This window comes from Acanthochromis polyacanthus, chromosome 15 (genome assembly GCF_021347895.1).
Source record: "Acanthochromis polyacanthus isolate Apoly-LR-REF ecotype Palm Island chromosome 15, KAUST_Apoly_ChrSc, whole genome shotgun sequence".
Taxonomy (NCBI): Eukaryota; Metazoa; Chordata; class Actinopteri; family Pomacentridae; genus Acanthochromis; species Acanthochromis polyacanthus.
In genome coordinates, this window is record NC_067127.1 from 18,875,930 (window position 1) to 18,903,891 (window position 27,962).

Consider the following 27,962-nt stretch of genomic DNA (forward strand, 5'->3'; position numbering starts at 1 on the left):
TTTTATTTTTCTTATATTTTGAGGAAGAATTTCTTCCTGTACAGCAGGTAGGCGATGAGCACCCACAGTGAGGTTCCCCACAGGCTCTGCAGGAGAAACTCCAAGTGGCTCTCCTGGAAGCGCATCTCCCAGCTGAAGGGGAAGTAGAAACCAAGCAGAGAGTGGCCAACATACACAAAGATGGAGTTCATCCCTGAGGAGGAGAGAAGAGACAGACAGGTTATTACTGAACAGGGTCTCTCAGTTTTAAAGGAAATGTTAGTTATTTATCATGTCCAGTCCTATTTTTCATTGTAATTCATCGCTGTTGGAAGCATTTGGAAAAAGTAAAGGCTGATTTTTAAAAAAAAGTATTTTCAGGCATGCAGAGCAAACCTCTAAATGCTTTCCAAGTAAGCTTAAAATTTAACCATTTCAAACTCTTCTTTCAGTGTTTGACCAAAAGCAAACAAATAGCTGAGAGAAAAATAGAGGAAAGCAAAACAGTGATTACAACTGTGACAAAGCAATCAAATACCTTCAGGACACTTTTGCTATACTAGACATTAGGAAAAACGTCTTATTTACAATGACGACCTTAAATGTGGCAGACAAGACTTGTAGGTGAAATGGAAGCGAGGGAAGGAACAAGAGCATAAAACAAGCCAAATTAATTCTTTTTGCTGACTGCTTGTTGTAACAGGCAGTAAGCTTGTTTTTGCTAATTTCTGCTATGACAGAATTCATGTTTGTTGGGGGCTGCACAGTGGATTGGTTGTTAGCACTTTTGCCTTGCAGCTAGAAGATCCCTGGTTCATGTCCTCGCCTTCCTGGGATCTTTCTACATGGAGCTTGCCTGTTCTCCCTGTGCATGTGTGGGTTTTCACAGTCCAAAAACATGCTGAGGTTAACTGGTGATTCTAAACTGTCCGTAGATGTGAATGTGAGTGTGATTGGTTGTCTCTTTGTGTAGTCCTGTGATAGACTGGTGATCCGTCCAGGATGTCCCCTGCCTTCACACTAACTCAGCTGGGATAGACTCCAGCCTCCTGTGACCCTAATGAGGACTAAGTGGTGTATAGATAATGGATGGATGTTTTTGGATTGCTAAAATAAGTGGAAAGTGCATAGTTAGTCTAAACCAAAATGGCTGTAGCTGTGAGAATGAGGCACAGATATAAATACACATTATTAATATAGAAATCTCTCTATTTGCCCTTTTGGCAGTGAGAGCAATCATACAAATACAGTTAACCCATGCTTATAGTGTCTGTCCTTGCCACTTATCACTTCCTTTATTAATCAGGAATCCTTTTTCTGAATGTTAAGTTTCCTTTTCATCTGAAGCATCAGAATCTGTTTTTTAAAAGTTTCCCATGGTTTATCTACATAAGCTTTACCACAGTACTGTAGTCTAATCTATCTCTGTTACTAGAGTAGCCCCCCTCTTTAGCTCTGGAAAACCAATCATTATTGGTGATGTAGTGTTGCATAGTCAGACCGTTCTGCAGCACAGAATAGTCTGCCAGCAGCTCATTATCAGTCTGCGATAGCAGGGGGACAATCCCTGCATTGTTTGTATTTCATTGAAACAATTACAGTTGTCATTGGTAGAGCTAAGCCAAGAATGCAGTAACAGAGTCTCCTCGAAAGAATGTTTTCAACAAAACTTGACATTTACAGTGTTGTTGTCTGGAGTTTTTGGTTGTTGTTTTTTTGAATTGAAAGGGATTTAGTAAATGGTAACATATAGATAGTGGAAAGGGAAGAGAAAGGTGTGTGAAATGTGCGACCAGTGGCAGATTTATACCTTGAACCTACGTCTAGTCAGTCACTGGAACCTCCCACAACCTACCAAACTGAAAATCTGTAGTTTGTCCAAATGTTTCACCAAAACAATCCTCCTCAAGACTATTTTGAGTAGAATCCATTTCTTTATTTTTTATAGCCCTTCCCAGTACGATTATATTAGTTTTAAGAAATACAAACAACAAATCATACTGAGATGCTTTCAGACCTTTCTGCAGAAAGGTTTGACTACGTTGGCATGAGATGCATTACTAACAGTGTGCCAGTATTGAAATATTTCCTTAGACCCCAGATTTAAAACTTTGGTACACAAAAAGCATGACATTTGCCTGCAGCTGATAGACATAATCAGCACGTCATGAATCCATTTACCAAGGACATGTCACTGACTTTCATTTATATCTACATTTATATGTACATAAAAAGTTCCACAATCTAGCTTTAATTAAAGCTGGTTTCAGACATTAAATTAATTTCTCATTGTGTTCAAGGTTTACAATCATATTCCAGTTGTGCATATGAGGTTTTTTTTATTTCAACTAAAGCACAGCATGTTACACTGAGTGCCTTGGGTCATGATTATTCAGTACCTGGGTATATGAAAGGCTGTCCAGCCCACCAGCCCTTGATATCAATGACAAAGTACATGGCTCCCAGCAGCAGGAAAGAGAAGCACCCCATACACAACACAAAGGACAGGGACCTGCAGAGAAACATCACCAGCAACACTTTACACCAACAGCAATGTTTCACTCTGTACATTTGGGCATCACTAAAATGTTAACTGTTGGGTGTGAACAAGGGTGTAAACACACTTAGTCTATCAATCTCCTGCTGCATATAAATAACACCCAGGGGTCTCGAACCATTCCAACAAACTGAGGGACAGTTTGCTGGAATGGTCTAGAGCATCAGTAGTGGATCCTTGGCATGTGCCCCATGGAACTGTGCCAACCAGCCATGTCCCTGTCTGTTCCTAAGTGCAAGAATGTTTGATGAAATACCATCCAATGTAAAATGGCTGCCTCCTTGCAGTGGGCTTTTTTATTTATTTATTTATTTTTTATCTCAGCTGAAGTGGAGCCAAAAAGGACTCTTGGCTGGGAGTTAATTACTTCTAGACATCCAGGCAGGGACTTGTACTCAAGAGCTCAATAACCTGTGCATGATGAACTGCCTATAAAAGCCAGGCAGGTAATAGCGAGGGATGAGCGTGGCGTTAGCGGGGGCCCCAGTGGAACATCATGAGGAATTTGCTTACACATCACAGATGAAATGGTATTCTTCCTGCTGCAACATTAAAATGATTCACATCATATTAAGGGGAACGTGGGAGTGGAACAAATGCACAGGTCGTAAAGTAATCTATGTCTGAGGCAGTAATTGCGCAGTATTTCATACAAAATCATTACAAACATTTATCAAGGTGCCATGCTTTGTTTTTCCAAAAAGGCATATGATAGTTTGGGAGCACTTAGACGCCTTTCCCAGAGCCTGATCGCTTTCCATCACACAGAGCTGGTAAAACGTGTAGTGAATGCTTCTGGGGCGGAGAGGAAAAAGCATGTTTTATTTTGCTGGCCGTAAGGAAGAGTGATCATGTTGGGAGGATGTATAACCACTCCACCTCACACTCCCGACAGCCCTGGTGATTATTTACAGTCGTAGCTGTCGTAAGAGGTAAGCAAACGTGTGTTTTAGCAGGCTTGATTTGTGCCTGTTGGAAACCCATCCTTTCTTTTGTGAGGAAAAGTGGCTGGATTTAGAGGGTCAGGAAGCACTTACCAAAGGTTTTTATTGACAGGTATAAATCCTCCGTCTCGTGTGCACTTAGAAAGGATGGCTGCGGAGATTCCCTGAGGGTGGAAATGAAACAGATTTCAAATCGATGGAGGACGATAAAGCAATCTGTATTGGGCTGCTAAAACATGAGGCAACAGAATCAAGGGAGTCCAACAGATTAGCCAGTTACGTGAGTCACATTAAGAAGAATCTAAATCAGGCCTGCAAACAAACACTGGAGCCAAAACAATGAGCTGAAAGATGATAAATGACTGTGATGACTATAAGAACACACAACTTTATGTTCTTGACACCAACAGAGTGACACTTTGATGAATTTGACGGTCTTATTTACTCACAATATGCATTAATTGCATATGATCTGATGAACTCTACATCAATAAGAGCTTTTATTGTCTCATCGATACTCCTTTACATATGATTTGGATACACAAAGAAACATTCTGTGCTCCAGAGAGAAACCCGGGGCGGTGGATCAGAATCCAGACATGCTCATTTGGTGGATATCCATCATGTGTATAGATGACAGAATCGATGGTGTGGAAATAGCCTAGCTGGGGCTGGATTGAGTCTCCAGGCTATCCAGGCAGCAGGATGTGGGATGGGGCTGGTATGTGGGGCAATCGCTCAATTTCAATCTCTCACTTCTGGAGCCTGATCGTTGGACTTTAATTAACAGGGGCTGTTGTTTATTATGAGGAAGATGCACGGCTGCCCCTAAATATCTGTCCACCTCAAAAATACAGCGAACCGCTGTGTAAAACCCGCCTTTACTGTATCAACACTTTTTGGTTCTTTGCGGACCTCCTGTGTTTAATACCAGTCCTGAGGTCAGGCACATGCAATAACGAGATCCCTCCTCCAAAGAGCAGACCTGCTAATGTCAAAAGCACATGTCTGAAACAAGAGGCAGCTCAGCTCTGCTTCCTCCCTCCCCTTTGAGCCGAAATCGTATTAGAAAAGTCAATATCAAGAGCAGGCCAATTGCTAAAACTAATTTTGCCCTTTGTGTTGGTAAAAAAACATGGCTAAAAATAGATTTAACCACTGAGATTAAAGAAACCAAAATGAGTATACATGTGCAGAACACACGAGACGACTACATGCTGGGTTGATTCCTCATCTGTGGTCTGTATCTGTTCCTAAAATCAATAAAAATGGTCTGCTCTCTAGGTCAAATATTGCAATGTGAGAAAATCTATTTTATCGTGATTCATTATTTCACTTAACTAGGATTTTAAGTCCCTGTATTGATCCATCACTAAACACTTTATGACCTCGAATATATATCATCTCCAACATCATAATCTTGATTAGCCTCCACATCAACTATGTAGCATTAACCGATAGATACTGGGGAAAAAACATAAAGGCCTAATGTTTATTTATTTCATCGTGTGTTGCTTTATCACTCTGTACCTCTGGGAGAAGCCAAATGGATCTAATTTATTTCACCTCCCTCCAGCCACTCACTGCACAATGATAGTCAATAAGATTCAACACCAGCAGACATAATGGAGGAGATTTGTCATTTAAGAATTGAGGTTAATGACGTTAAATTCTCACAACAGAATGTCAATTGATTCTCACATATGGAAACAGGATTTTTCCTGATTCACAAACACAAACTGCCCATTCTTTGGACTTTTTAGACTGGATTTACTACATTAGTATTGGAAAACATACCTGTAGGAGGCAATTATCCCTGATTTGTACAAACGGGGATAACCTTTGTCTTGTCTGCTGTTCCACACAGTTTTTGACTGCTGAGATTGTATGTTGCTTAATTAGTTGTTCACATTTCTGCATAAAAAATTGTTTGTTGTGTATTATGTAAACATGTTCAAGCTGAATTGGCCCCATGAATATTGTGTCAGACCTTAATTCACCAAATTCGGCAATCAGTGTGTTAATGAAATCATCCTTTAAGTGTTGAGTTAGCCTGAACCTCTACAATAGCTGCACAACATCAGCATGTTAATGCCTAAATACAGCCTCAGAAGCCCCGTTCAGACATGCATACTTTCAAATTAGCCATATGGCATCTTAACAAGTCAATGTCATATCTCATCTCACAGAACACCTCGACATTTTTCTGTAAAAGTTGCCAACGTCACTTGTTTGGCACTACCAACATTTTTGCATCATTTTGGACATGCCACAAGTCTGAACCACATGCAGTCACATTAGAAGACAGTGTTAAAGTGTACTGACAGCGCAATTTTGAGGATATAGCAAATATGAAATGCATATCGCTGCTTTTTCCCTCACTATCTCAGTCTGGCAAAGGCTGGAGCGGAGCAAACAAGAGGAGCAAACGAGAGCCTCAAAACTGCAGAAGTGCACGTAAATTAGGTGAATAGCATAAATAAAATACTTTGTTTTTAAAATCTTTGACTTTTAGGCAATCAGTTGAACACTGGACTGCACTTTTACTTTCCCAGAGCCATGTGGGAAGTCACTCTTGTGGAGAGCGCTAGCCGTTTCAAAGGGAGGGACTCACATGCACTAACATACACGCGCTGCTGGACTGGCTGCCAAAACATTCAACAGAGGAGCTCAGATTTCAACACACAGACAAAATGAGACTTCATTCTCTGCTAAGGATACCACTGTTCCACTACATCTTTACACAGTAGGTAGTTATTTAATGCTATATTTGCTCTGTTTAAGTTCAGAATCTTGCACATTGCACTTATAATATAAAAAGGATCTGCGCTTGAGTGGCAAAATGTCATTGCTATAAGTGGTGAAGTGGTATCTGGAAAAGGCTAAAAAGATGCTGGCATGGCTGGTTTTTGACGTGCTGAGGTTCTGGGGCTATCTTTTCAGAAAGCATGGGCTGGGTAAAAAAAAAAAACAACAACTTTGCTTCATATCCCACTGAGATTTTGTGCCTGATATTGGGCTATAAAAATAAACTTTATTTGACTTGACAAACCTAACTGCATGACATCTATAGTACAGATAAGACCATGTAAATTCATTAGATTGTTTCCTTAACCGAATAGCCGTCCGTGTGGTTTCAGCACGAGTCAGATAAACAAACCACATACAAATAACCATTTGAAGGAATATGATATCCAAAGGTACACAAAAGGCAGAGAAACATACAGGAATGACAAGCCTTCAGACCATCTCTCCCTCCCTCTGTGTGTTCTTTCTGTGGCTGGGTCTACCCTCCTTTTCATCGTGCACAGTTTGATTTCAAAGGCTGGGTGATGCAGCCAGCTCTTCCCGCTCCATCATCGCTCCAGGTCACAAGACTGCGAGTTCAGGGTGTCTGCCTCCACAGCATGCAGGCTCCTACTAACCCCATTTTGCAAACGAGCTACATCTCTGCAGCATCTCAACGAATGCGCATGAAAACAGCGGCCAAGCACAGTTCAGCTGATGCCTGGCCTTTCTGCACGGCTGTCAGTCAGTCTTGTTAGAGCAGACTAGCAGCCTCCTGTCACAGGTTTACAAATGCAAAACAAGCCATCTCCTGTAACACTCGGCTTCTCCCTCGGGGACGCATTCCCCCTCTAAATGAAATGGAGGCCAGCTTGGCTTTTTTTGTGTTTTGAGACCACCCAGTATGAGCGCAAACCGAAAGCAAATATCATCTCAGAAGCTATCCATTTAACCTTTTATTATGTATTTCAATAAACTTTAATCCATTGTTTTATCAAAAGTGCCAAGTGTTTGGTCTGTTTGTTGAAACTTTGCGTGCAGGTGCCTGAGCGGATCAAGGTCTGCAGATGCTTATATACTTGCAGCAGACTGTAAGTAATATGCATAACTCTGCTAATCTAAAACCACATGTGAGGCACAGACAGGCAATGAGAGACAGTATGTATCCCCCTGAGGCGTCGGATACCCATGTCTGCCCGGAAACACAGCCACACATGGTTGTTGTTTAATTGTACTGAGATCACACACATGTCCTCTACTAAGTCCTGCTAATGAATGGCTTCGGCAGTTATGACTAATACCCTAGTGGCTGAAAAACACACTGTGGAGTTTACCTGCAAGGCGAAGTAAAATGCCAAGATCATCAAAGTGCTCAGTGCAGCATGAGTCATGGAAGCAAGATGATGTTTAAAGTGATTTGCTGTCTTGGTTTCAAATTATCAATTGACTTTTATGCCCATTTACTACTGCAGCTGTGGGTAAAACCTCCACATGATGTACCGTACCAGGAGGACGGCCCACACTAGGAATCGACAGAGGATTTGGACGTTCATCTTTTTGCAGGAAATGATAATTTTCCCCGCCTGTGGAAAAAGAGGCAGAGATAAGCACAGACACCACGACTCATTCGCTCATACATTTAATGAGAAACACCACATAAACACCAGCGGCCAGTGTGTCCGTGTATTTGCCCTTGTGTAACCAAATAGGCCTGGGATGTTGCTGTCGATGCCGCGTCCCTGACATGGCGGTCACATTTCTCCTATCCTGTCCAGCCAGATGTGAAGTGTAAGTCATCCACACCCACTGATTAATTTGGTGATGATGAATATGTTTCAGCTGAGAACATTAGCATGGACGAGCACAGAGGAGGGCAGCGGACACCTGGCGTGTTGTCTAAGACTCGCTGACTGAAGGGCTCAGAGCTAACCGCCCACTGGGAATTCAGAAATGTGGCTGCTTTTGCATGGTAGCTTCCCACAACTCAAATGGTTATAAGTGACACAGTCGCTATCAGAGACTCGGGTCTAAAGACCAGAAGCTCTCCTCACTTTTCGACAACATTTTGTCATAAAGGAGGGCAGCTGTGCACAGTGAGCAGGAAAATGTCTTTCACATAACCTTTACTGAGTACTGAGTTAGTCTCCCTATCCAGTATACTGTATGTTTCCACTGAGCAAAGATTAGGTGTTTAAATGCTATCTAAAGCAGAGGAACGATTGTTAGGCAGTGTGACAGTCCAGATGTTAGTACAAATAGGCTTGCAATATGACACAAAATAACACAGTTGTATAAAAACAAACACACACACATATATAAATAACATAAAGGTGTTTTTTATTTCTTAAAAAAGTGTCAAGTAATAACCTTGACTTCCACATGGCATCATGAAATGGCAATTCAGAGTATTTTAGCATGATAAATGCACTTCAGTTGTGTATCTTAAATAAATCCAGCTCTATGTGTGACATCTAAATGTAACAAACAATTAAACTGCTTGGGCTGATACTGGTCTAAGTGGAAACTGGGTCACACACTATATCAGGTCTTTTAAGCTTTTGTAGCCCTTTTTTTAAAAGATGACAATATACCAAAAAGGACAATAACTAAGCAATAATAAGCGATATTTAACTGACTGGTCTAATCAAATTTAGCCTTGAATCTCACCAGCTAGCTGTAGCCCTCCGTACATCAGTCAGTTCATCATACTGAATTTTATACTGCATCTCTGTGCATTTAGAGTTGCTTTGGTGGCTTAGATTGGGCTTGACGGTCATACCAGCCAGAAATGGCAAGTCAGAGTCAAATTTAAGCACAGTATATAGATATAAACAAGTGACTGAGTCTTTTGGTAATTGTTTTTTTAATCAATTTTCTTTAAGTAAAAAATTTTTGTTGAGCAAATTACTAACAGAAGGATTACTATTGTGACAACATAAGGGACACTTCAGCTGACTCATACAAATTGCAGTATTTTTGCACCAAGTCTTATCTTGCATTGCATATCTGCAAAGATTCTCAAATGTACAGTTTGTCCGGTGATTCAAGTACAATAGAGGTGAATTTAATTTAGTTTTCTCTTTTTGCGCCATTGTTGTTCATCAGTTTTTGAGTCAAACATACATGACTGAAGTACTCCATTGATATAATTTGTCATTGTGTAATTTAGAGTAGTTGTACAGTGTTTGAAAAAAAGTTATGGATGAGCTGGTGTGCTTGAGCTGCAACAAGTGGGTGGAGTTATATCTATGATGTTTTCATGATGGAAGGGATTATTTTAAAGGAGAAAAACTAAATATGCAATACACAGAGATCAGTTTTAGGAGTTTAATGGAGAAAATTTTACATTTATTCCCTATGAAAACTGTAAAGCCTGCGAGATATAACTTTAAAACACTCTTGTCCCACTTGTTGACACACGGAAGAAATAAATGATCCTTCTTACCTGCATCCCCAGAAATCCTATGACAACGGAGTTGATTGTACCCAGAACCCCCTCTGGGTCAAAAGGCTGTGTGGTCTTATACATCTCCTGGAAAAAGCATGAAAAGAAAAAACAACAAGATTACATTTCCACCTGTGTTGTTTTGTGGCAGACAGATTGTTGACTAGTATGTGAAAAGCTCCTTACTTTGCACGTGGGGTATCTGAACATGTTATCACCAAACATCCACCTGTCAATGTATCCTGCTGCTCCTCCGGTACAGTTTGGGTAAAGACCGTTGTCACCGATTCCACCAGCTCCTAAATATCCTCTGAAATCAAAAAAGAATACAATTATAGTCAATAAGAAAACTATGGTATTGTGTAGATTTTTAAAAGTATGAAAAAATACAAGATACAGATTTAGCCAAAGGAAGTTCAACACCAAAGATCACCTGTCTCGAGATTCCTTCACCACACATCCTCACATCCCAGTAAAAATAAAATCAATCAGACGCTGGGGAAAAAAACACAAGAGCTCTGGGGAAAATACTACAGCTCGAACCTACAGTATTCTAAATGTGATGCCATGCAGGGTCACAGAGACGGGGGGAAAAACACCGAGGACACAGAGCGCGGAAGATGGATCCTCTGCCTCCGCTCCTCTTATTGCACATGACAGACTGAGATTGGCTAATTATGCCCTCTGAAGCATCCACCACCGGCCCATAAATCACGGCGTTTCGTAACACCTGCAACACAAGGTGCACACAAACACCTCTGCTGCAGCGTAACAGCCCCAACTGGAGATTATCACAGCATGAAGAGATGGATGAAATTTATACTATTAGCATATGTATACAGTGGATTAATGGGCAGCTTATGCTGGGCTGGTTGTACGACAGCAGGAGCCTTGTTTGGACTTACGTGGGGCAGTTGGGTACAGGCATGAGGAAAGTGATGCACAGCCACAAAGTCTCCAGCAGGATGATAATCAGCCACTGTGGCCAGTAGATGAAAACATCCTGGACGGGGTTCCACCAGTGATGCTGCATCGAACACAAATCATGTAAAGGTTTTATGTACAAAACTGCTAAAATTCTTGACATTTTTAACAAGAAAATTTTTTGATGTACTCTTCAAAAGTTTGGGGTCAGCCAGACAGTTTCATGTCTTCCATGAAAACTCACACTTCTATTCATGTGCTAACATAATTGCACAAGGATTTTCTAATCATCAGTTAGCCTTCAACACCATTAGCTAACACAATGTAGCATTAGAACACAGGCGTGATGGTTGCTGGAAATGTTCCTCTGTACCCCTATGTAGATATTCCATTGAAAATTTCCAGCTAGAATAGTGATTTACCACATTAACAATGTCTGAATTTCAGATTAATTTAATGTTATCTTCATTGAAAAAAAGCTTTTCTTTTAATGGTAGTGTGTGCTTTTTTGCCTAAAATAAAGACAATATAACATTCACAAATCTGCTTTTTTTTAAAAAAAATCATACTTGCAGCTAGAAGGATGGCAATGATGATCTTTCTGATGCTGTTTAGTGGATTTTTGGTGTAGACCAAGGGTGTCAAACTCATTTTAGTTCAGGGGCCACATTAAACCCAATTTGATCTCAAGTGACCAGTAAAATCATAACATAGTAACCAGTAAACAATGACATATTCAAATTTTTCCTTTGTTTAAGTGCAAATAAGTATGTTCTGAAAATGTTCACATTTAAGGAATTATCTTTTTACAAAACATTATGAACAACCTGAAATGTTTCAAGAAAAGTAAGTTCAATTGCCTCAGTTTATCATTTACACATTCCGACTTACAGATCACAGAGCAGCTAAAGGCACTAAACATTTAGTCACAGGTATCTGGAACTGAACAATACAATATTTTACTTTAAACAAGACAAAAAACAACAAAAAAGACAAAATATTACAAAAATGAGACACAAACGACAAAAGCGAGAAGCAAATGACAAAAAATGAGAAAAACATCATGAAACAAAATAAAAAAGTGACAATAAATTAGACCAAAAATTACAAAGCGACAAAAAAAATGGACAAACGTGACAAAAAAATGACAAAAGTGTGAAATAAAACAACATAAACGATACACAAAACAATAAATAAAGCAAAACAAAAAAATGAGACAAAAAAACACAAGCGAGACAAAAAGGAAACACAAAATGACTAAAGTGAGAAACAAAAGAACAAAAATCTGAGACAAACGATAAAAATCAGACAAAAAAGACAAAAAACAATGAGAACAAGACAAAATCTTCCAAAAATGAGACACAAAATGACTAAAGAACAATGAAGAATCTAGTATTTTACTTTATGATCAAAACAACTTGTCAAGATCTAGAAATTATTTTAAATTTATATTTTTACAAATTTACAAATTGCAGTTAATATTTTCTCTGTAATTTTTACACTTTACAAAGTCATCCCACATACTGGATTGGACCATCGGTGGGCCGGTTTTGGCCTGCGGGCCGCATGTTTAACACCCCTGGTGTAAAGATTCATGTTTTTCAGACAACGAATGCTCTGTCAAACCCATTGTGTTTCATTAGGAAATATCTCGTCCAGTGCTTGGTAGCTTATGTTTAGCCCTGCTTGGCATCCTAACACACTAGACTAAGATAACGAACATGATAAACATTACACCTACTGAGCTTCACTCTGTTGTTTGCCATCAGCGTGGCCACAGACTTTTATTGAAATGTGCTGCTTCAGGTTGGACTTCTTTAATGTTGAGGGTTTTTTTCTCTTGAGACTAATGACTGACGAAAGTGGACTTGACAGAACTGCTCACCGCTCTCAGTGGGATTTCTTTCTGGCCCCAGAAAGTCTGCAGGAGAGACAGAACAAAGTAGGTGAAGCCCAGACGCTGCAGCACTCCAGGGATCCTCAGCCAGGACCAGGACACTGCAACACAGTCAGCAGCACAGAGAGAAAACTCACAACAGCCCTGTGCACCTCCATATACTAACTTACAGCTCACACAAGGCACTGATATACCTCAGTGATTTAAAGCTATTTCTGCCGATTTAAGCAAAACCCATCAGGAATCTTCTTAATCATCCCACTGTCACTAGTGCTGCTGCTATTTCCTGTCGGGTGATGGACAGCAGAAGGACCAGAGAAATGGTGTCAGCCTTCAGGATGTGGACCTGTCAAGAATGTGGGAAGCTCATCAAAGATTCCCAGTTATCTCTTGGTCTCGACAAATTGGGAAGGATAGGATTGGCTGCTGGTTGAGGGATTGATGGTAATCTACACATTAGTTAATTGAAAACCTCTTTGCCGCTCAAAGTGCCTAAAAACAATATGATCCCAATCATTGATCCGGACAAATCAAATAAGAGGCGGAAATCTTTCCTTTCACAGGGAAAGAGGAAGCTCTTACTAATGACACGTTAGTTAAATATGCAGGTTACACCCCCACAAAGATAATTTACTGTTTCTGTCCCCCCACAAAATTGTCACATAACTGCAGCTTTAAAGTGAACTGCTGCATACTGTACGACCCTTTATTTCACTTTTTGACCAGTTTCTGCAGTTTGTATTTTTCTGTGGGTGAAACTGATGCCATTTTTTGACATTAAATAGTATTTCAGTGAAACTTTTGCTGTCAGCTTCCAATTTCTGAGCACTTTCAGGGATAGCTTTACCGCAATAATACTGAAAGTCAGCAAAACTGAAAAAGTTACTAGAAAGTAGAGCAAACAAGTCATCCAAAAACTTTTTTTTCTAAAAGGCAACTCATCAGTGTAGATTTGAACTTTCTGACCCAGATCTGATTTATCTTTTCTTGCAAACCCTTCATCATCCATCAAAAAAAAAAAAAAAACTGTCAAATTGTCAGAAATGAAAATTTGAAAACTTACTGTCACCTTCAGCAAAGTAATGTTTTGTATCTCAAAACTGTTGGCTTCTAGGATTCAAAAGTTTGAAATCAAAGCCATGTAAATTCACAACAAAATCAAATTCAGCCTGAAATTAAGTCATCAAATTAAATGCTTTATAATTTTCTAAAAGACAAAAAGCAGAATGTTAGCCCCCAAAAGAAAAAGGAAAAATAAAACAACCGAGTTTTAAGGGTTTGATTTGACATTGCTTTGTCCATTGTTTGAACATCTGGCCACAGCAGGATTTATTTGAAATGACTCATAGCTGAAGTTAAAGGTTAACACCTTCTTCTGTCTCATCTGACATTGAAAGGGTTTAACATATTGAGCTGATATGACTCCATTCTCTTATTAGATCAAACCCTGGGACTGAACTGCCAAGGACGTCCTTGGAGACGGAGGGCAAAGCTGCAGTTTATGGTAAAAGTCACTGTGCTGTTATGATCAGCTCCAGCAGCAGCAGCAGCGTCTACAGCAGCTGCACCGAGCTGAAGGCTGTAACACTATCTGTTTGTAATTGCCCATTACCACACAGTGGTTGTTTTTGCCCAATCTGCCTCCGTTAAACGTCCCCCGGTGCTGGATTTTGAGACTGCACACACAACAACAATATTTTTGTTAACCCAGTTAAGGAGACATCCACCCAGGAAAGTCCATTAGCACCACGGAGAGCTAATGTGTGAAGGGTGCCCTGTGCATCCTGGGTGGACGGTGAAACAGGGATTTTCTGAGTTTTTTAACCCCGACCCAGCTCTTGAGCTCTTGGCTCTTATCACAAATCTGGAGATCAACCCATTTAACATCTTTATCACAGATCAAAAATATGCAGTTTGCTATTAGACAAATAACAGGCTCACATTTGAGGAGCTACAGTCATTATGTTTGGGAATTTTACTTTAAAAAATAATAAGTAGCTGCAACTTACTTACTTGAATTTCCCTGAGGATTAATAAAGTATCTATCTATCTATCTATCTATCTATCTATCTATCTATCTATCTGTCTATCTATCTGCTAATCCACAAGCTTAATTCTGCACATCAGCAGGTGCATTATCAAAATAAATATCCTCCATCTCTTCTCCACTGGTGCTATTAATTTGCTGTACTACATGTAATAAGTGGACATATAATTAGACATGCTAGAGTCTGTGTTTTTGCAATTTTCCCGATATAGAATAAACAAAAAGTACAGAACAAGCACACTAACAGATGAATTGTTTTTGCTCCTTTGATGTCATGCTGCTACACGTTTTGCACCTACACAATCCGTCTCTTGGAGAGTAGTTGAGGAAGCAGAAGCCGAGCATCAGCAGGACGACTGTTCTCCAGGTGATTTTTCGCAGCAGCTGCAGGCGGCTGAGTCCTTTCCTCTGCATGGATCTGAAAGCCAAAACCACTGAAGTCCCAATTATAAACACAAACCTGGAAGACACAACAGTAGTATGTTATTGAAACACATATGTGCAAAAATGTGCACATTCATGTAGGAGTAAAAACATTGGATAGTCTTCTTGTAACAAACCTACCACGGCATGACAAGATCTGCCACAGTTAGACCTGCAACACATTCAGACACACACTGTAAGTGAACATCAGAAGACTTTGAGTTTGACATCATTACACACAGTTCACAGTTCTTGCCCTCCTCTATTCCTGGCAATCCACAGAGACGAGAGGGCGAATTAAGAACAATGTTATGTCCTTAAAGTGCTGCTTTTGTCATTAACTTTCCATTTCGAAAAGGTGTGATTAATAAATATCTACGCTTCGGTGACAGCAGCAGCCCCGCAGCCAAGAGAAGATTAATCAATCCACCCCTCTAATCAATACACCCGCGCACATGGGGCAAAGAGGCTATTACAAAGTTTAAATTGAGAACACCCATAAACAGCCACATGTGTTTTATGAAAACCAAAGTCTCATATTTGCATTTTTTTATGTTTACAGACTGACAGAGAAGGTACACAGCAACTGTCAGTCAGAGGTGCCTTGCTTAACCCTCATGTCGTCCTGCGTGTCAAAATTTATCCGTTTTAAAGTTTGAAAATGTGGGAAAAATACGTATTTTCACAGTGAAACTTCTGATGTTCACATTTTCAGCATTTTTTGGGAAATCTTTGAACATTTTTTGGTGGAAAAAAAGAAATGTTAAAAATGTTTCTTCAGAGCATTCACCAAAAAAATCAACCAAAATCCAGCGAAATTCACTTAAAGAAAATATTAGAAGTTTCACTGGAATATATGTAATCATTTTAGATATTTTTAGGATTTTTTAGGAAGATTTTTACTATTTTTTTAAATATATTTACAAGAATTTTCTTGCCACATTTGGGAGATTTTTTTCAAATAAAACTTTTAAGGGAAACTTTTAAGGAATTATTGGAATTTTCTTCCTGAAGGTTTTGCAAATTTTCAGAAATTTGGAGAGTTTTTTTTGTTGAGGCTTTGGATTTTTTTCAGACAAAGAAACTGTATTTTTTGGTGTCCGTAAATGAGGACAACAGGAGGGTTAAAGGCACCTCAACACTGGTCTTTCCAACAGAGGAGTGCTGCTCATTTCATGTCTCCTCTCATCTTCTCCCAGCTGTCATTTAAACACTCGTCCCTCCTCCTCCTCATCTCCTCCCTGGTTGTTAAAAACAATAAACATCTATGGATCGTGTCTTTGATTTGGCCTGTATGAAGAATGGTACCCTCTGTGTGTGTGCAGGCTTTTTTTGACACTGCATTTATCATAATTAGTGGTCAGAAAATGATGCAGACATGATGAGGAGAACACTGGAGCTCATGGAGTCAGTGCATGCAAGCTCCTCTATTTCTGTTTAACTTTCCAAATTTATGCATGCATTGTTCTTTACTTAACCATTCCAAGGTGCATGTTGAAAGAACCAGTAGCCTCCTCCACCATAGTTCACAAACACCATCACTGTCAGGGCAAACCTACATGACATTAAGTAAATCAGTAAAAATAGGATTAAATATCAGGAACACATATAAACTAATGAAACATGCGAAACTGGATCACAGTCAATAAAAACACATTATAAAAAAATGAAATCCACAATAAAATACTGATTTCTTAGCCTTCAACCGTGTTGCATGAATTGTGATTGAATAATAACTTCTGAATTAAAGTTAAAGAGGCCAGAGGAGGGGCTTTTTATTCTGTCACACTCCAAATGCAAGGTAATGCAATCTAAGCATTATGAATCACTCAGGAAATGAACACTTGTCCTCTGGATCTCCTCAAGCAGGAGTGCTGACTAAAGACTTTGTGCCTAATATATGATACACTTTATACTTTAGCACCAGCCAAGGCTGCTAAAACACAGCACACGTGATGGAGTGCTCCAGTGAATCAGACACTGGAGGGAAAAAAGGTGTTTGCGTTGCATGTCAGAAAACGGGGCGGGGGCCATTACACAACACAAACTTGCAGGGGGGTGTAAGTGGTGGAGACGCAGCGGAGGTTTGCTCCGAGCTCAATCCTTTCACCGGGAGAAATCTATGAATTTATGCTTTCATGTGTTATTTAATTTTTCCTTTAAATCATAAGAGGGTCTTTAAGAGTCCTAACGAGATCAGGACAACCTCTAAGAACGAGCCCGTCTGATAATCTGCACTGTATCTACCTCTGCCTCCTCTTGTTTTTCTGCCCAGATTCAATTAAGAGGTGCACCAGAGCCATTACTGCTCTTTTAGCCCCAACCTGCTGATACAAGATTTTAATCGGTCACTATCATCTCAAAAGGGCTATTAAAGCAGAGTAAACCCTGCTGCATGTGTCCATGTGCTCTCTCTCTCTCTCTCTCTCACTCACACACACACACACACACACACACACACACACACACACACACACACACACGCATATACACACAGGCGATCATTTAAATTTTGACGAACATATCCATTAGTTGCCATAGTGACAAAGACAAAGGTTAAATCTCCAGCCAGATGAGACCCTGTGAAAATCACTGTAATATCACGGCTTATTGGCCATCTTTTTAATTAAACGGCCCTGCTGTGCGGGGAGAGCTCCATTACATTACAAATGCCACACACATGTGACAACAGAGGCAGCTAATTGTGATCAAGGGAAGCTGTAAGCGTTTAATTAATATGATTTACAGTGAGAAGTGTTTGTTTTGTGTTGCATCAAAGTTAATATAATGCCCAGGTTGAAGCACCGCAGACTTTTTTTCTTGGTTCCTAATCAAGTTTAAGTTGTTAATATCCCTGTGAAGCTTTCCACTGACCATTTGTCACTTCAGTAATAGACTTAATTCATGTCTGGGAATCAGTATCTGGGATTTATAGCTAACAGATTAAAGAGAGGCTTGTCTTTCTTCTAGCAGTGACAACTGGTTATGACTCACTGATAGACTCTTATGGACTTCTTTGATTTGAATCATGGTACATGCATTACCAATTAGAGTATCAGCTCAGTACTTGTCCCCATTACAAATGGATAGTTACACTCCATCACTGTGCAGTATTGAGTTACATACTCTGCTGGACATATCAAGTACACAGACACCTATTGTAGTCATAATAAATTACAACTTTAGGACAAATGCCAAGGTTCTTTGTTTTTGAGGCCAAACTTCAGAGCACATCTGAAACAGAATCGGAGGAGGACTTGGATCTTAGTCAAAATATGGCACAGAATGAGTCAGCCACCTGGCGCTAAATGCAACTCACAATCCTTGGTTTTGCTGTAATAGTTGTTCCGTCTGTTGTATGGCACTGCTAACTACTGACAGTGCAATTTTCAACAGTGAGGAAACTGGCGAAAGGCTTTTAGCAGTGCGGCACAAGATTAAAATCCAAATCCTTTTAGAAAAATTAACGTGCAACCATACTCAACAGTTCTCTGTATATCATGTCAGTGGAGCCTGAGCAATGATCAGAAAAACCTTTCAGCTCCGGAGAAAAGCCTTTTGCCTACAGAAATATCTCAGCATTTATGGCAGATGACTGATGTGTCTGTTCTCCGTAGAAAGTTGTTACTTATCAGGAGTATGGATCATAAGTCACAGGGCTGAGGAGGCACACGCAGCGTTAATCTTCAGCACTGAGTCATAGTTTGATTAAGTGTGTTGCCAGGTACGAGAATTTCTAGTATAACCAATGAGGATGTCAATATGCGACAAGTATCTGTAACCCTAAAGTGACATTTCAGCTAACAAGATTGAACAGGACTGCGGCGGCAAGTGTGAATAAAAGGAAATTCAATCAGAACGTATCCTTTCCTTGAACCTTTGCAGATTCTGGCGAAAATGTGCTCAGCCACTTCAGCCCCCAAACAACATAAAACTATGTAGCATTTTGAATTCAGCACATATGCTTGTGGTTTCAGATGGTTTTTCATCTGAAAGGAAGCCACAGATGGAGAAGATGCCAATCGTCTGCTGGATGCTGTCTGTGTGCTGCTGGATTTCCTCTCGCTCTCCAGTTTGGCAGGAGATCTATGGCCGTGTGGATGTGTGCTGATATGTTGACGGTATTATTACATCAATTATTTGGCAAGGGGGAGGTCAAAGCCACACCAGCATCCTGTTTCCAGAGAGGCGTGCTTTGTGTCTACCCCCAGGCCACAATTAAGGCTAGCAGGGAGCCCAGATTCAATCACATGCATCACTCCTGTCCAACAGAAACACACTGTTCCAAGCCCGAGACGCACTGATATCAGAAATCATGCCCAAAGCTATACCGCCTGATAACAAAAGCTTGGGGAAGCATGTGGCCAGACTGTGACCCCTGTTATTATTCATTATGCTGGGCCTGTAGATCTTCATCATGCCTCAGACTGTTCTAAAAAGACTTAGCATGTGAACGAGCAGCATGTGGTGATAGACCGATAAACAGGATGGTTGTTCATGGCGTACATACCCTCGGAAAGCATCCAGGGAGAGCAGACGTGTTGGTTTAGCTTTGCTGGCATTGTGTGGCGTTTCAGAATCAAGTGCAATGTCCTGTAGAAACAATGATGGAGAGACAAAATAATGTCAGGACTGGAACCGAACACCAATGTGGGTCATTCAAGGTTGTAAGACAAGAAGCAACGTTTGTTTGTTCACTTGATGCGGCTACAACTATACTAAATAAATGTTGTTTCAAATTGTGACCTATATTTCTCTTTGTCGTTGCGATGTTAGGCTTGGGGTTACTTAACATATTTGGGTTCACTGGAGGCAACACAACAAAGTGTAAGCCAAGCAGCAAACTCTGCAGCGAAAAAGTGAAACTGCAGTTCCCTAAATGGCCACTTGAGGCTGGTCCTTAGAGTGAGTCAATCCCCTGAGACTCCTGTGTTGATCTGTCCAAATGTACAGCTGAAATAAACATGTTTACAGCCTAGGTCTCTATAGCTAAAGTTTCCATTCACAACAACTGTACATAGAGGATTTTTATGCTCATTTAAAGGGGTGAGTAACGGGTATAGGACAGCCCATGGCTCAAGCTCTTTATTAATTTTTGAATTAGCTGGGAGTCAGACCAATGTTGTACTTTCTCCATTCACAAGTATGGGAAGGTCCGTATTCAGATTCAGATTTAGAGTTCAGATTAAGAAAACATTATTTGTCCCCAGGGGGCAATTAAATAGTATGGACCCCTTTGCACATGTCTGGGTCCAGCCCAATACTTTGACTGCTGCATCAACTACAAGGACAGTAATGTCTATGCTTGGCTGTAGTGTGCATGTATGGAATATGTAGATACCAACAATTGCGCATGTATGGTCCTTCAAGTGGACACCTGTGCACTGGAAAAGCAGCATGGTACTAGCAACTATGTGTCCATGGTGTCTGCAGCTGTCTGCGTTCGAGTTCACAAGGGAATATATTCAAGGCTTTGGGTGGGGTCAGGCCAGTGTTCTACTTTCTGTGTCCACAAATACACGAGCGTCTGTGTGACATAAATATTGTCATCTGTCCAAGTCCATTAAAGATTGCGAAGACCCTTCTGCGGAACTCTGCAGCCAAAAATGAGTGTCCACATGAACAACTACAAGGGCAGCAGTGCGCCTGTTGTACAGTACAGTACATGTGTGGAATATGTAAATACATCAATCTACTGCGCATGTACAAGGGTGTATATTCAAGGCTTGAGGCACGACCAAGAAGCCCCACACGGGGCTTAAAAACCACTCTACAGCTGTATAGACCATGAAGTGATGTCACATCCATATTTATATACAGTCAGTGCTATAAACACAACAGTGAACATCTTAAGGCCCATGAAGTCAATAAAGTAAGTGCATTAACTGTTCTAACAGACCTGAACAAAACTACCCATAATCAGCTGAAAAGCGTTAACCCTCCTGTTGTCCTGCAGGTCAAATTGACCCGTTTGAAAATGTGGGGAAACAAATATTTTCACAGTGAAACTTCAACATTTTTGGGAAATTTTTGAACATTTTTTAGTGGGAAAAAATGTTTCTTTAAGAACATACACAAAAAACATAAGAAATTTTACTGATATATATGTAATCACTAGATATTTTTGGGATTTTTTTGGAAGATTTTTCTCATTTTTTGAAAATATTTAATGTATTTACAAGAATTCTCTTGCCAAATTTGGGGGATTTTTTTTGAATAAAACTTTTAAGGGAAACTTTCAAGGAATTATTCGAATTTTCTGAAGTTGTTGCAAATTTTCTGAAATTTGGGGAATATTTTTGCTGAATTTTTGTGTTTTTTCAGACAAGGAAACAATATTTTGTGGTGCCCATAAATGAAGACAACAGGAGGATTAAAATGCTCAGTAAAGCTAACCGAGTTGGGTGAAAATTTGATTTAAGTTTGTCAGTATGAGTGAGGCTTTAATTACTTAATTTTATTATAAATTTATTGAGCAGTTTTAAATTCTCTTTTTGTTATTTAGGAACAATCTTGCCTCACGCTTCAACTCCCACAAACAAAGTGTTGAATACAAGAGCTTTAGATTATTAGCTGGCAGCTTCTTCTAATTGGCCTTAAATGTAAAAGTAGCCTCTTCTAAAGCAGTGGTTAATTATGATTACAGTTAAAGTTCTTTCTCTCTTGAAGTGGCTTTAATAGATGCCTTGTGAAAGAAAGTGGGGACGCATTTAGAAACACATCACATGGCATCACATATTGTCTTTATGCAGCAATTTTTATAGATTTTACATGACTACAGTTTGTCTCAGATGTAAAAAATACTGGCGAAACCAATGGTCTAAAAGGCTGCATGGGTCAAAAATCTTCAAAAATCATGCTGGGAATCTTCCCGTCCTCACTCTCTTTCTATCTCTCTGTGAGGGCAGCATTTCGATGGCTCTGGCCTGCTGCCCTCTCATTTGGATTAGCCTGACTCGTTGGCCTCGGTGCAGCAGTTTAAAGAGCCAGAGCAGGAAGACACCAGCACTAATGATGGATATGATGGATATGCATGCCATCCAGACAGCATATGGAAGCCAGAGACATCTTGCTTAGAAGAATGAGAGGAGCTATTCATGCTCACCGAAAACACACAGCAGCTCCTGCCATGAAGCAAGATGATTGGACGGATACGGCGCTCTATCGCTTCCATGTAAGTCTGCTGTACACTGGCTCTGCTAACATTTGTATCAATCATTCCATTAGTGTCTCCCAAATGACTTGATGACTGGAGTCTCAGAGCAATTTTGGTATGTATCTCAGGCTGCATAGTTGGCCAATGAAAATAATTCAATGCAACTGTTGGATCAAACAGTGTTTGATTTCAGAAAAAAAGAATCATAAAAACAGTGTATTGCTACTGAAAAGAAATAGAGGTTCTGCACTGCTATGCATTTTGTTCTTCTGAATGCTTTCATTTAAAGGACAGTAACAAGGATTTTCAAGTTTAAAGTAAAAACAAAAATGTTTAAATATTGTTCTTATTTTCTAAATTGCTGGTTTATGTCATCCTGCAGGTCAGAATTGCCCCTTTTTTAAAGTTTGAAAATGTGGAAAAAAATATTTTCACAGTGAAACTTCTGCTGTCCACATTTTCAACATTTTTGGGAAAACTTTGAACATTTTTTGGTGGAAAAAAAGAAATGTTAAAAAAGTTGCTTTAAGAACATTCACAAAAAAATCAACCAAAATCCAATGAAATTCACTGGATTTTGGTTGATTTTTTTTTTTTGTGTGAATGTTCTTAAATAAAATATTGGAAGTTCTACTGATCTATATGCAGTCATTTTAGATATTTTTAGGATTTTTTTTGGAAGATTTTTGCTCATTTTTTGAAAATATTTACAAGAATTTTCTGGCCAAGTTTGGGAGATTTTGTTAAAAACAAAACTTTCAAGGGAAATGTTTAAGGAATTATTGAAATTTTCTTCCTGAAGGTTTTGCAAATTTTCAGAAATTTGGGGAATTTTTTCACTGAATTTTTAGATGTTTTTCAGACAAGGAAACAATATTTTTTGGTGCCTGTAAATGAGGACAACAGGAGGGGTAATACTTCATTGTGACTGATGATCATTTCATGCAAATCCTTTGATTGGTTTATATCTAATCAATCAAATCACACATCTGTGTCATCTACTTCCATTTATTAGGATATTAATCTAATGCATTCATTAGAGGCAGCAGTTGACTTACATTATCCACCGAGTAGCTTGAGCCTTGGCAGCAAATGGTCCTAATAAATTTTGATGTACAACGCCGCCTGTAAGAGGAACAAGTTTGAGCTGCCTGCTTCTGATGGAAGAGTCATCAGTGCTGAATGGTGTTTTTCTAGCGGGTGATGTAGAAACCATACGTGTACCTGTAGACATAGGGTATCACAACGAATAACAGAGCCACTATGGCCAGTAGGAGCGCTGCCACCACAAGAGCTGGAAAAATAAGAAGAGGAAACATTTACAAATGGAAATTGTGTATTCAGACTGCACCACTCTACATCATAGTCTTTCTGTCTTTCTTAGGAGCTTCATACTGTACATGTCTATCAGAATAGGATCTGAGTGGAGATAAAAAGACTGACTGGCCGGTCCGAGCTGTCTGTTTTACTCGCCTCTGGACTCCCCTGAGGCTCTCTGTCAGTCAACCAGTGTCAAAGGGGATCCCTCAAGTGACAAAAAAGAACCTAATGGAAACATCGTGGTCGATCCATCAAGGAGTAATCACTCTGAGTAATCTAACCCTGCAGGCGTCAGAAAAGGAAAATGTAAGGCTACACTGGAACATGGACGGCAAAACAATGAGTCTGACTGCCAGAGGGCATCGCAGATGGAAGAAGGGTCAAGATGAGGTTTACAGTACAAGAGGGCACAAACACTGGGCTGGATAGACTTTATTTGCTTAAAAAAATCCAGTTTTCCAAGATCAAAGAGCAAGGAATGGGTTAAACTCAAGGCCTCATTGTAGATATAGACAGAAAATCACTTTCTTTTTTGTTTGCTGAATTACTGGTCACCCATCAGCAGCAGCTTTAATCACTAAGACATTTTACAGCTGATTATAAAACGATAACGCATAGGCTCAGAAGAGATAAATATCTTCTGCTTGCGTAAAAGCACAGAGCATAAGAGAGCAGTACATGCAGTTTGTCTTTAGTGGAAAAGCAAACAAAAAGAAGCCATTTTAACCAGAGCTGAATCCACGACGGGGTATCGACTCTGAACAAAGAGCGATCACTTAATCGTCTCGAAAAAGTCATTGCATCTCTGGTGTCTACTCATAAAAACACCATAAAGCTCTCAGCACATGAAATGAAACAACGCCAGACCCCTGCCACAGCCACGCTCACTTTATTAGTTACTGTCAGGCTAAATAGGAAATGAATTGAGGCATTAAGAACAACTAAATTAAGTTCAGTTCACTGGTATATTTCACAAAGTCAAACAAACACTTAAAATTAGTCGATACTGTGGATTTGTTTGTAAGAATTAAAGGCCCAGCAGGTGACTTGTGGTCTGTGGCACAATGCAGAATACAGTACTAACACGATTAAAGGGTGCATCTGATAGCAGCTCCACAGAAACATATGCTTGAAGAAATACCGCGCCCAACAAATGACCTCATGAAGCCCTGCGGCCGATCAATCTCAGACGCTGAAGTAAACTTTGAAATTCCCTAGCAGGGCAACTCTTACCTGTCATGAGCTGCTGACCAGACCATTACTTAAGTTGAGCAAGTCCTATGGGGAGTTTGTATAATCACCGGTCTGTGGAGCTAATGGAAGCTCATCATACTGTGAGAGGTGCAGTCACACTGACCATAACGGATAATGGCTACTTGGCCTTAAAAGTCTGATCTACAACATAATCTGCAATATTGTTAAGTAGAGTGTACATTATGGAGAGAGACGCTTTCAAAATCCCATTACGCCCTAATCCTTCCACACTCCCTAATGTATTACCCACAATCCTCCTCGCAGCAGAGCCAGGCCTTCAAAACAAGCAGAAAAGCTTTTCTTTTATCCCTTTTCAAGAAAGCATGTCTTATTTGATCAATACACATCATGTCCCAAGAGATGGATGAGGATTACTGCTCAGTAGATGTGAACAAGACAAGTGATTCTCTTCTTTGCTGACTCAATTAAGTAGAAAATGGATCAAAGACTTGGTCTGAGTGTGGCTACAGGTTCCTTCACTGTCACTGTGCCTCAATAACAGTCTCAGTTAATTATTCAAAGTTATGCTCCTGCTGTGTACTCACGCAGGTATGGATTGTTTGGCGTTTTATTCACAGTGGGAGTGCAGCTGGGATTAGTGCCGACCTCTGACATGTGGATCCGAACAGAGTAATGACCACCTTCCTCATATGTCTGACTCCACCTGCGTCCAAAACACAGAAATATTCAAACACTCTTCCCTTAAAGGCTTTTATTTGCTGCTCAACTACACAATATTTCCTTGTGACCTGACAGAAAACTAAGAGTTCATGTGTATGTCTATCTGTAAAGCTCAGGAGCGCCCCCTAGTGTCCACAGGCATGAAGTACATCCTCCTGTCCACTCACCATCTCCAGTTTCAGGCCCAAAAAACATGCATTACCCTCTCATATTGATCCTGTTGGGATGACATACTAGCTATCACTTGGAGTGTTTTTTCAAAGGGGAAAAGGAAATCAATAGCAGCACAGTCTGGTTAGAGACCTCAGCATTGATCTAAGAAGATCAGACCTCTAAGGGAGCAAACAAAAAAAGCATCAGAGGCTTGTTGTGTTGCACAGAAACCCCTGCTGCCACGTTTATACGTGACCCTTAAATGCCCCGGTCTGCTGTCAGTCCTGACTGTTTATGAATATGGTGACTGTCTCCTCCAGTTAACGTCTCCGCTGATGCTTCTGTTGGACATGTGGGTCTCCGGCTTTAATGAGCCCTTTTCATCAATATTGGAATGTCAGGTCTTATTAACCCTATAAAGGTTCCTGATCGATACCCGGCGAGGTGGTTTAAGGGAGGGCATCACTCAGGTCCAGAAAGCAGGTCAGGATTACTTCCCCAGCCCTGTAAATAATCTCACAGTCTGCTGACGCAATCATCAGATGCCACCACACTATATTATGTCTGAGGAAGAGAGCAATGCACTTCCATAGGCACAGTTAGCAAACAAATTAGAGTTTTACCTCAGTGGGCTGCAGGTGATATTAACAGCAGGTTTAATGCTTTGTTAGAAAATTAAAATGAATACCTGCAGAGAGTTTCATTCCTTGTTTGTGATGACACTTGCACAGTCAGAGTGAATTTGGTGCTGATTATCACAGATGCATTGTTGTTGGGTTTCACTGAGGCCAAATGCTGGTACAAACACTGACAAGAAGAAACATGTCAAATACTAACTTAATAAACAATCCACTCAAATAGAAAATCCAAGACAAGTTTGATAAGGGTGCTTTGATTATGTGTACCAAAGGCCTGTGCAGAAAAAAATACAAGCAAGTATTTATGTATTGTAAGACAAATTCACATAAATATGCAACTTTTTGGGTAACTACAGAGACTTTGAGCTGCTGATTCTATTAAATAAACATTGGATAATCTTTACCTTGTAGCAGTAATCTGATGTGTAGAAAATCTGCACTTCTTCTGTCAGTAGGTTATAAAATGTGAGCAAAGCTTGATCCATTTTCAGAGAGGGTCCTGCACAGACTCAGAACAGCACTGATAAAAAGCTGCTTCGCAAATCTTCCTCGACATCATAAAAACATGATAACTGACAGCCGTACCAGATCATTATCATTATCATAACACTGACTCAACACTATTAGGCAAAACAAATTGTCCTATCTGACAATGTCTCTTTGATAAAAATGAGTTTTGATCTCAATTATGGAGACCAAACACTGACTGTCATAATAAATCTATATAACAAGAGAACCTCAGTGGATTTCTGGATCAAACTGCAGCTTTTGTGGTTATTTTAATCTGGCCACCAGAATGATCACCATTCACCACACATAAGTTTTGCATCTCACCCGTTTTGACGTGTCCTTCACAGCTGCTGGTAACAAGGATTAACAAAGTTAGACTTGAATGCAGCAGTCTCCAGAACTCCATACTGCTTCTTGAAGATCGTCTCTTCGAGTGCTCATCTTTATAACTCTGACAACAGTATAAAAACTGGTCAAAGGGCAAAATGCAAAGTGGCTGGTGGCTTCTTTCAGTGGCTTGTAATGCACTTGTTGGGGTATATGCACATCTATGACAGACTTTTGGAAATGTGTGGAAGCGGAACAAGATTAATGTCAAATAACAAGTTTAAAACAAAGGATATGTGTGTGTGTGTGTGTGTGTAAGGTTATAGGTGAGTGTATTAATACAGAAGTCTGACTCCAATCTAATGGTTTTCTTCTACATCCCAGCTTGCTTTACTTGCTAATTAAGACACTAAAGCCCCGTTCTCATTTCCACATCCAGTGGACTGTTAAAAGCTGATCCCTGGTCACAATCCGCTTCCTGTTTTCATTTCATTAAGCGGTTCGTTCCCTTCAGCGCTCCCTGTGACAGATGACTTCACCAGGTCAATCTCTTATGAACAGCTCATTAACCTTTGACATGAACTCCAGTCACCTGAAGAGCAGACAGTCCTTTAAAACCTGCTGTCATGGTGAATGGAGAATATATTGTCAGTAGATTATTGTTCTGAGGTTTAAATTTATGTTTAATCCTGGCTCCACCTTGACTCCACCCTGACTCAGCCTTGGCTCCACCCATGTGGTCACTTTATTAGGAACAGAAACTACGATGTCAAAGAGCCGACAAATTTATTTCTTTTTATCTGGTCTATAACTTAGTGAGTTAAGGGTTTGCCTATGGAGCTGCAGGTCACTGGTTCAAGACCAGACCCTTCTATAAATTTTTTGAAAAACTTAGACAAAGATAAGGTCAGTGGTGGGTC

The 27,962-nt window shown here is 40.0% G+C and overlaps 1 protein-coding gene across 1 annotated transcript; it reads right to left on the bottom strand.

The window, feature by feature from the left end:
* On the bottom strand, window positions 1–27,451 carry si:dkey-192p21.6 (uncharacterized protein LOC565246 homolog). The gene is made up of 18 exons (XM_051960207.1): window positions 27,040–27,451; window positions 26,610–26,713; window positions 26,256–26,374; window positions 25,279–25,397; window positions 23,384–23,453; window positions 23,218–23,284; window positions 19,514–19,596; window positions 16,482–16,558; window positions 15,145–15,175; window positions 14,880–15,040; window positions 12,522–12,634; window positions 10,618–10,739; window positions 9,899–10,022; window positions 9,713–9,799; window positions 7,773–7,850; window positions 3,574–3,644; window positions 2,379–2,491; window positions 1–193 (listed from the first exon to the last, which is right to left on the bottom strand). The coding sequence occupies exons 1-18, from the start codon at window positions 27,119–27,121 to the stop codon at window positions 12–14; spliced, it is 1,803 nt and encodes a 600-aa protein (XP_051816167.1). The 5' UTR covers window positions 27,122–27,451; the 3' UTR covers window positions 1–11.
* Between the last annotated feature and the right edge of the window lie 511 nt (window positions 27,452–27,962).

What these genes read in the sequence shown, in the direction of transcription:
- si:dkey-192p21.6 (XM_051960207.1), bottom strand. Translation starts at nt 27,121, where the DNA reads ATGGAGTTCTGGAGACTGCTGCATTCAAGTCTAACTTTGTTAATCCTT. An exon ending in CCTGTACCCAACTGCCCCAC is followed by an intron (nt 10,023 to 10,617) that starts GTAAGTCCAAAC and finishes TTTTGATTTCAG; the next exon opens with AGGATATTTAGGAGCTGGTG. An exon ending in CCTGTCAATAAAAACCTTTG is followed by an intron (nt 2,492 to 3,573) that starts GTAAGTGCTTCC and finishes GTTTCTCTGCAG; the next exon opens with GTCCCTGTCCTTTGTGTTGT.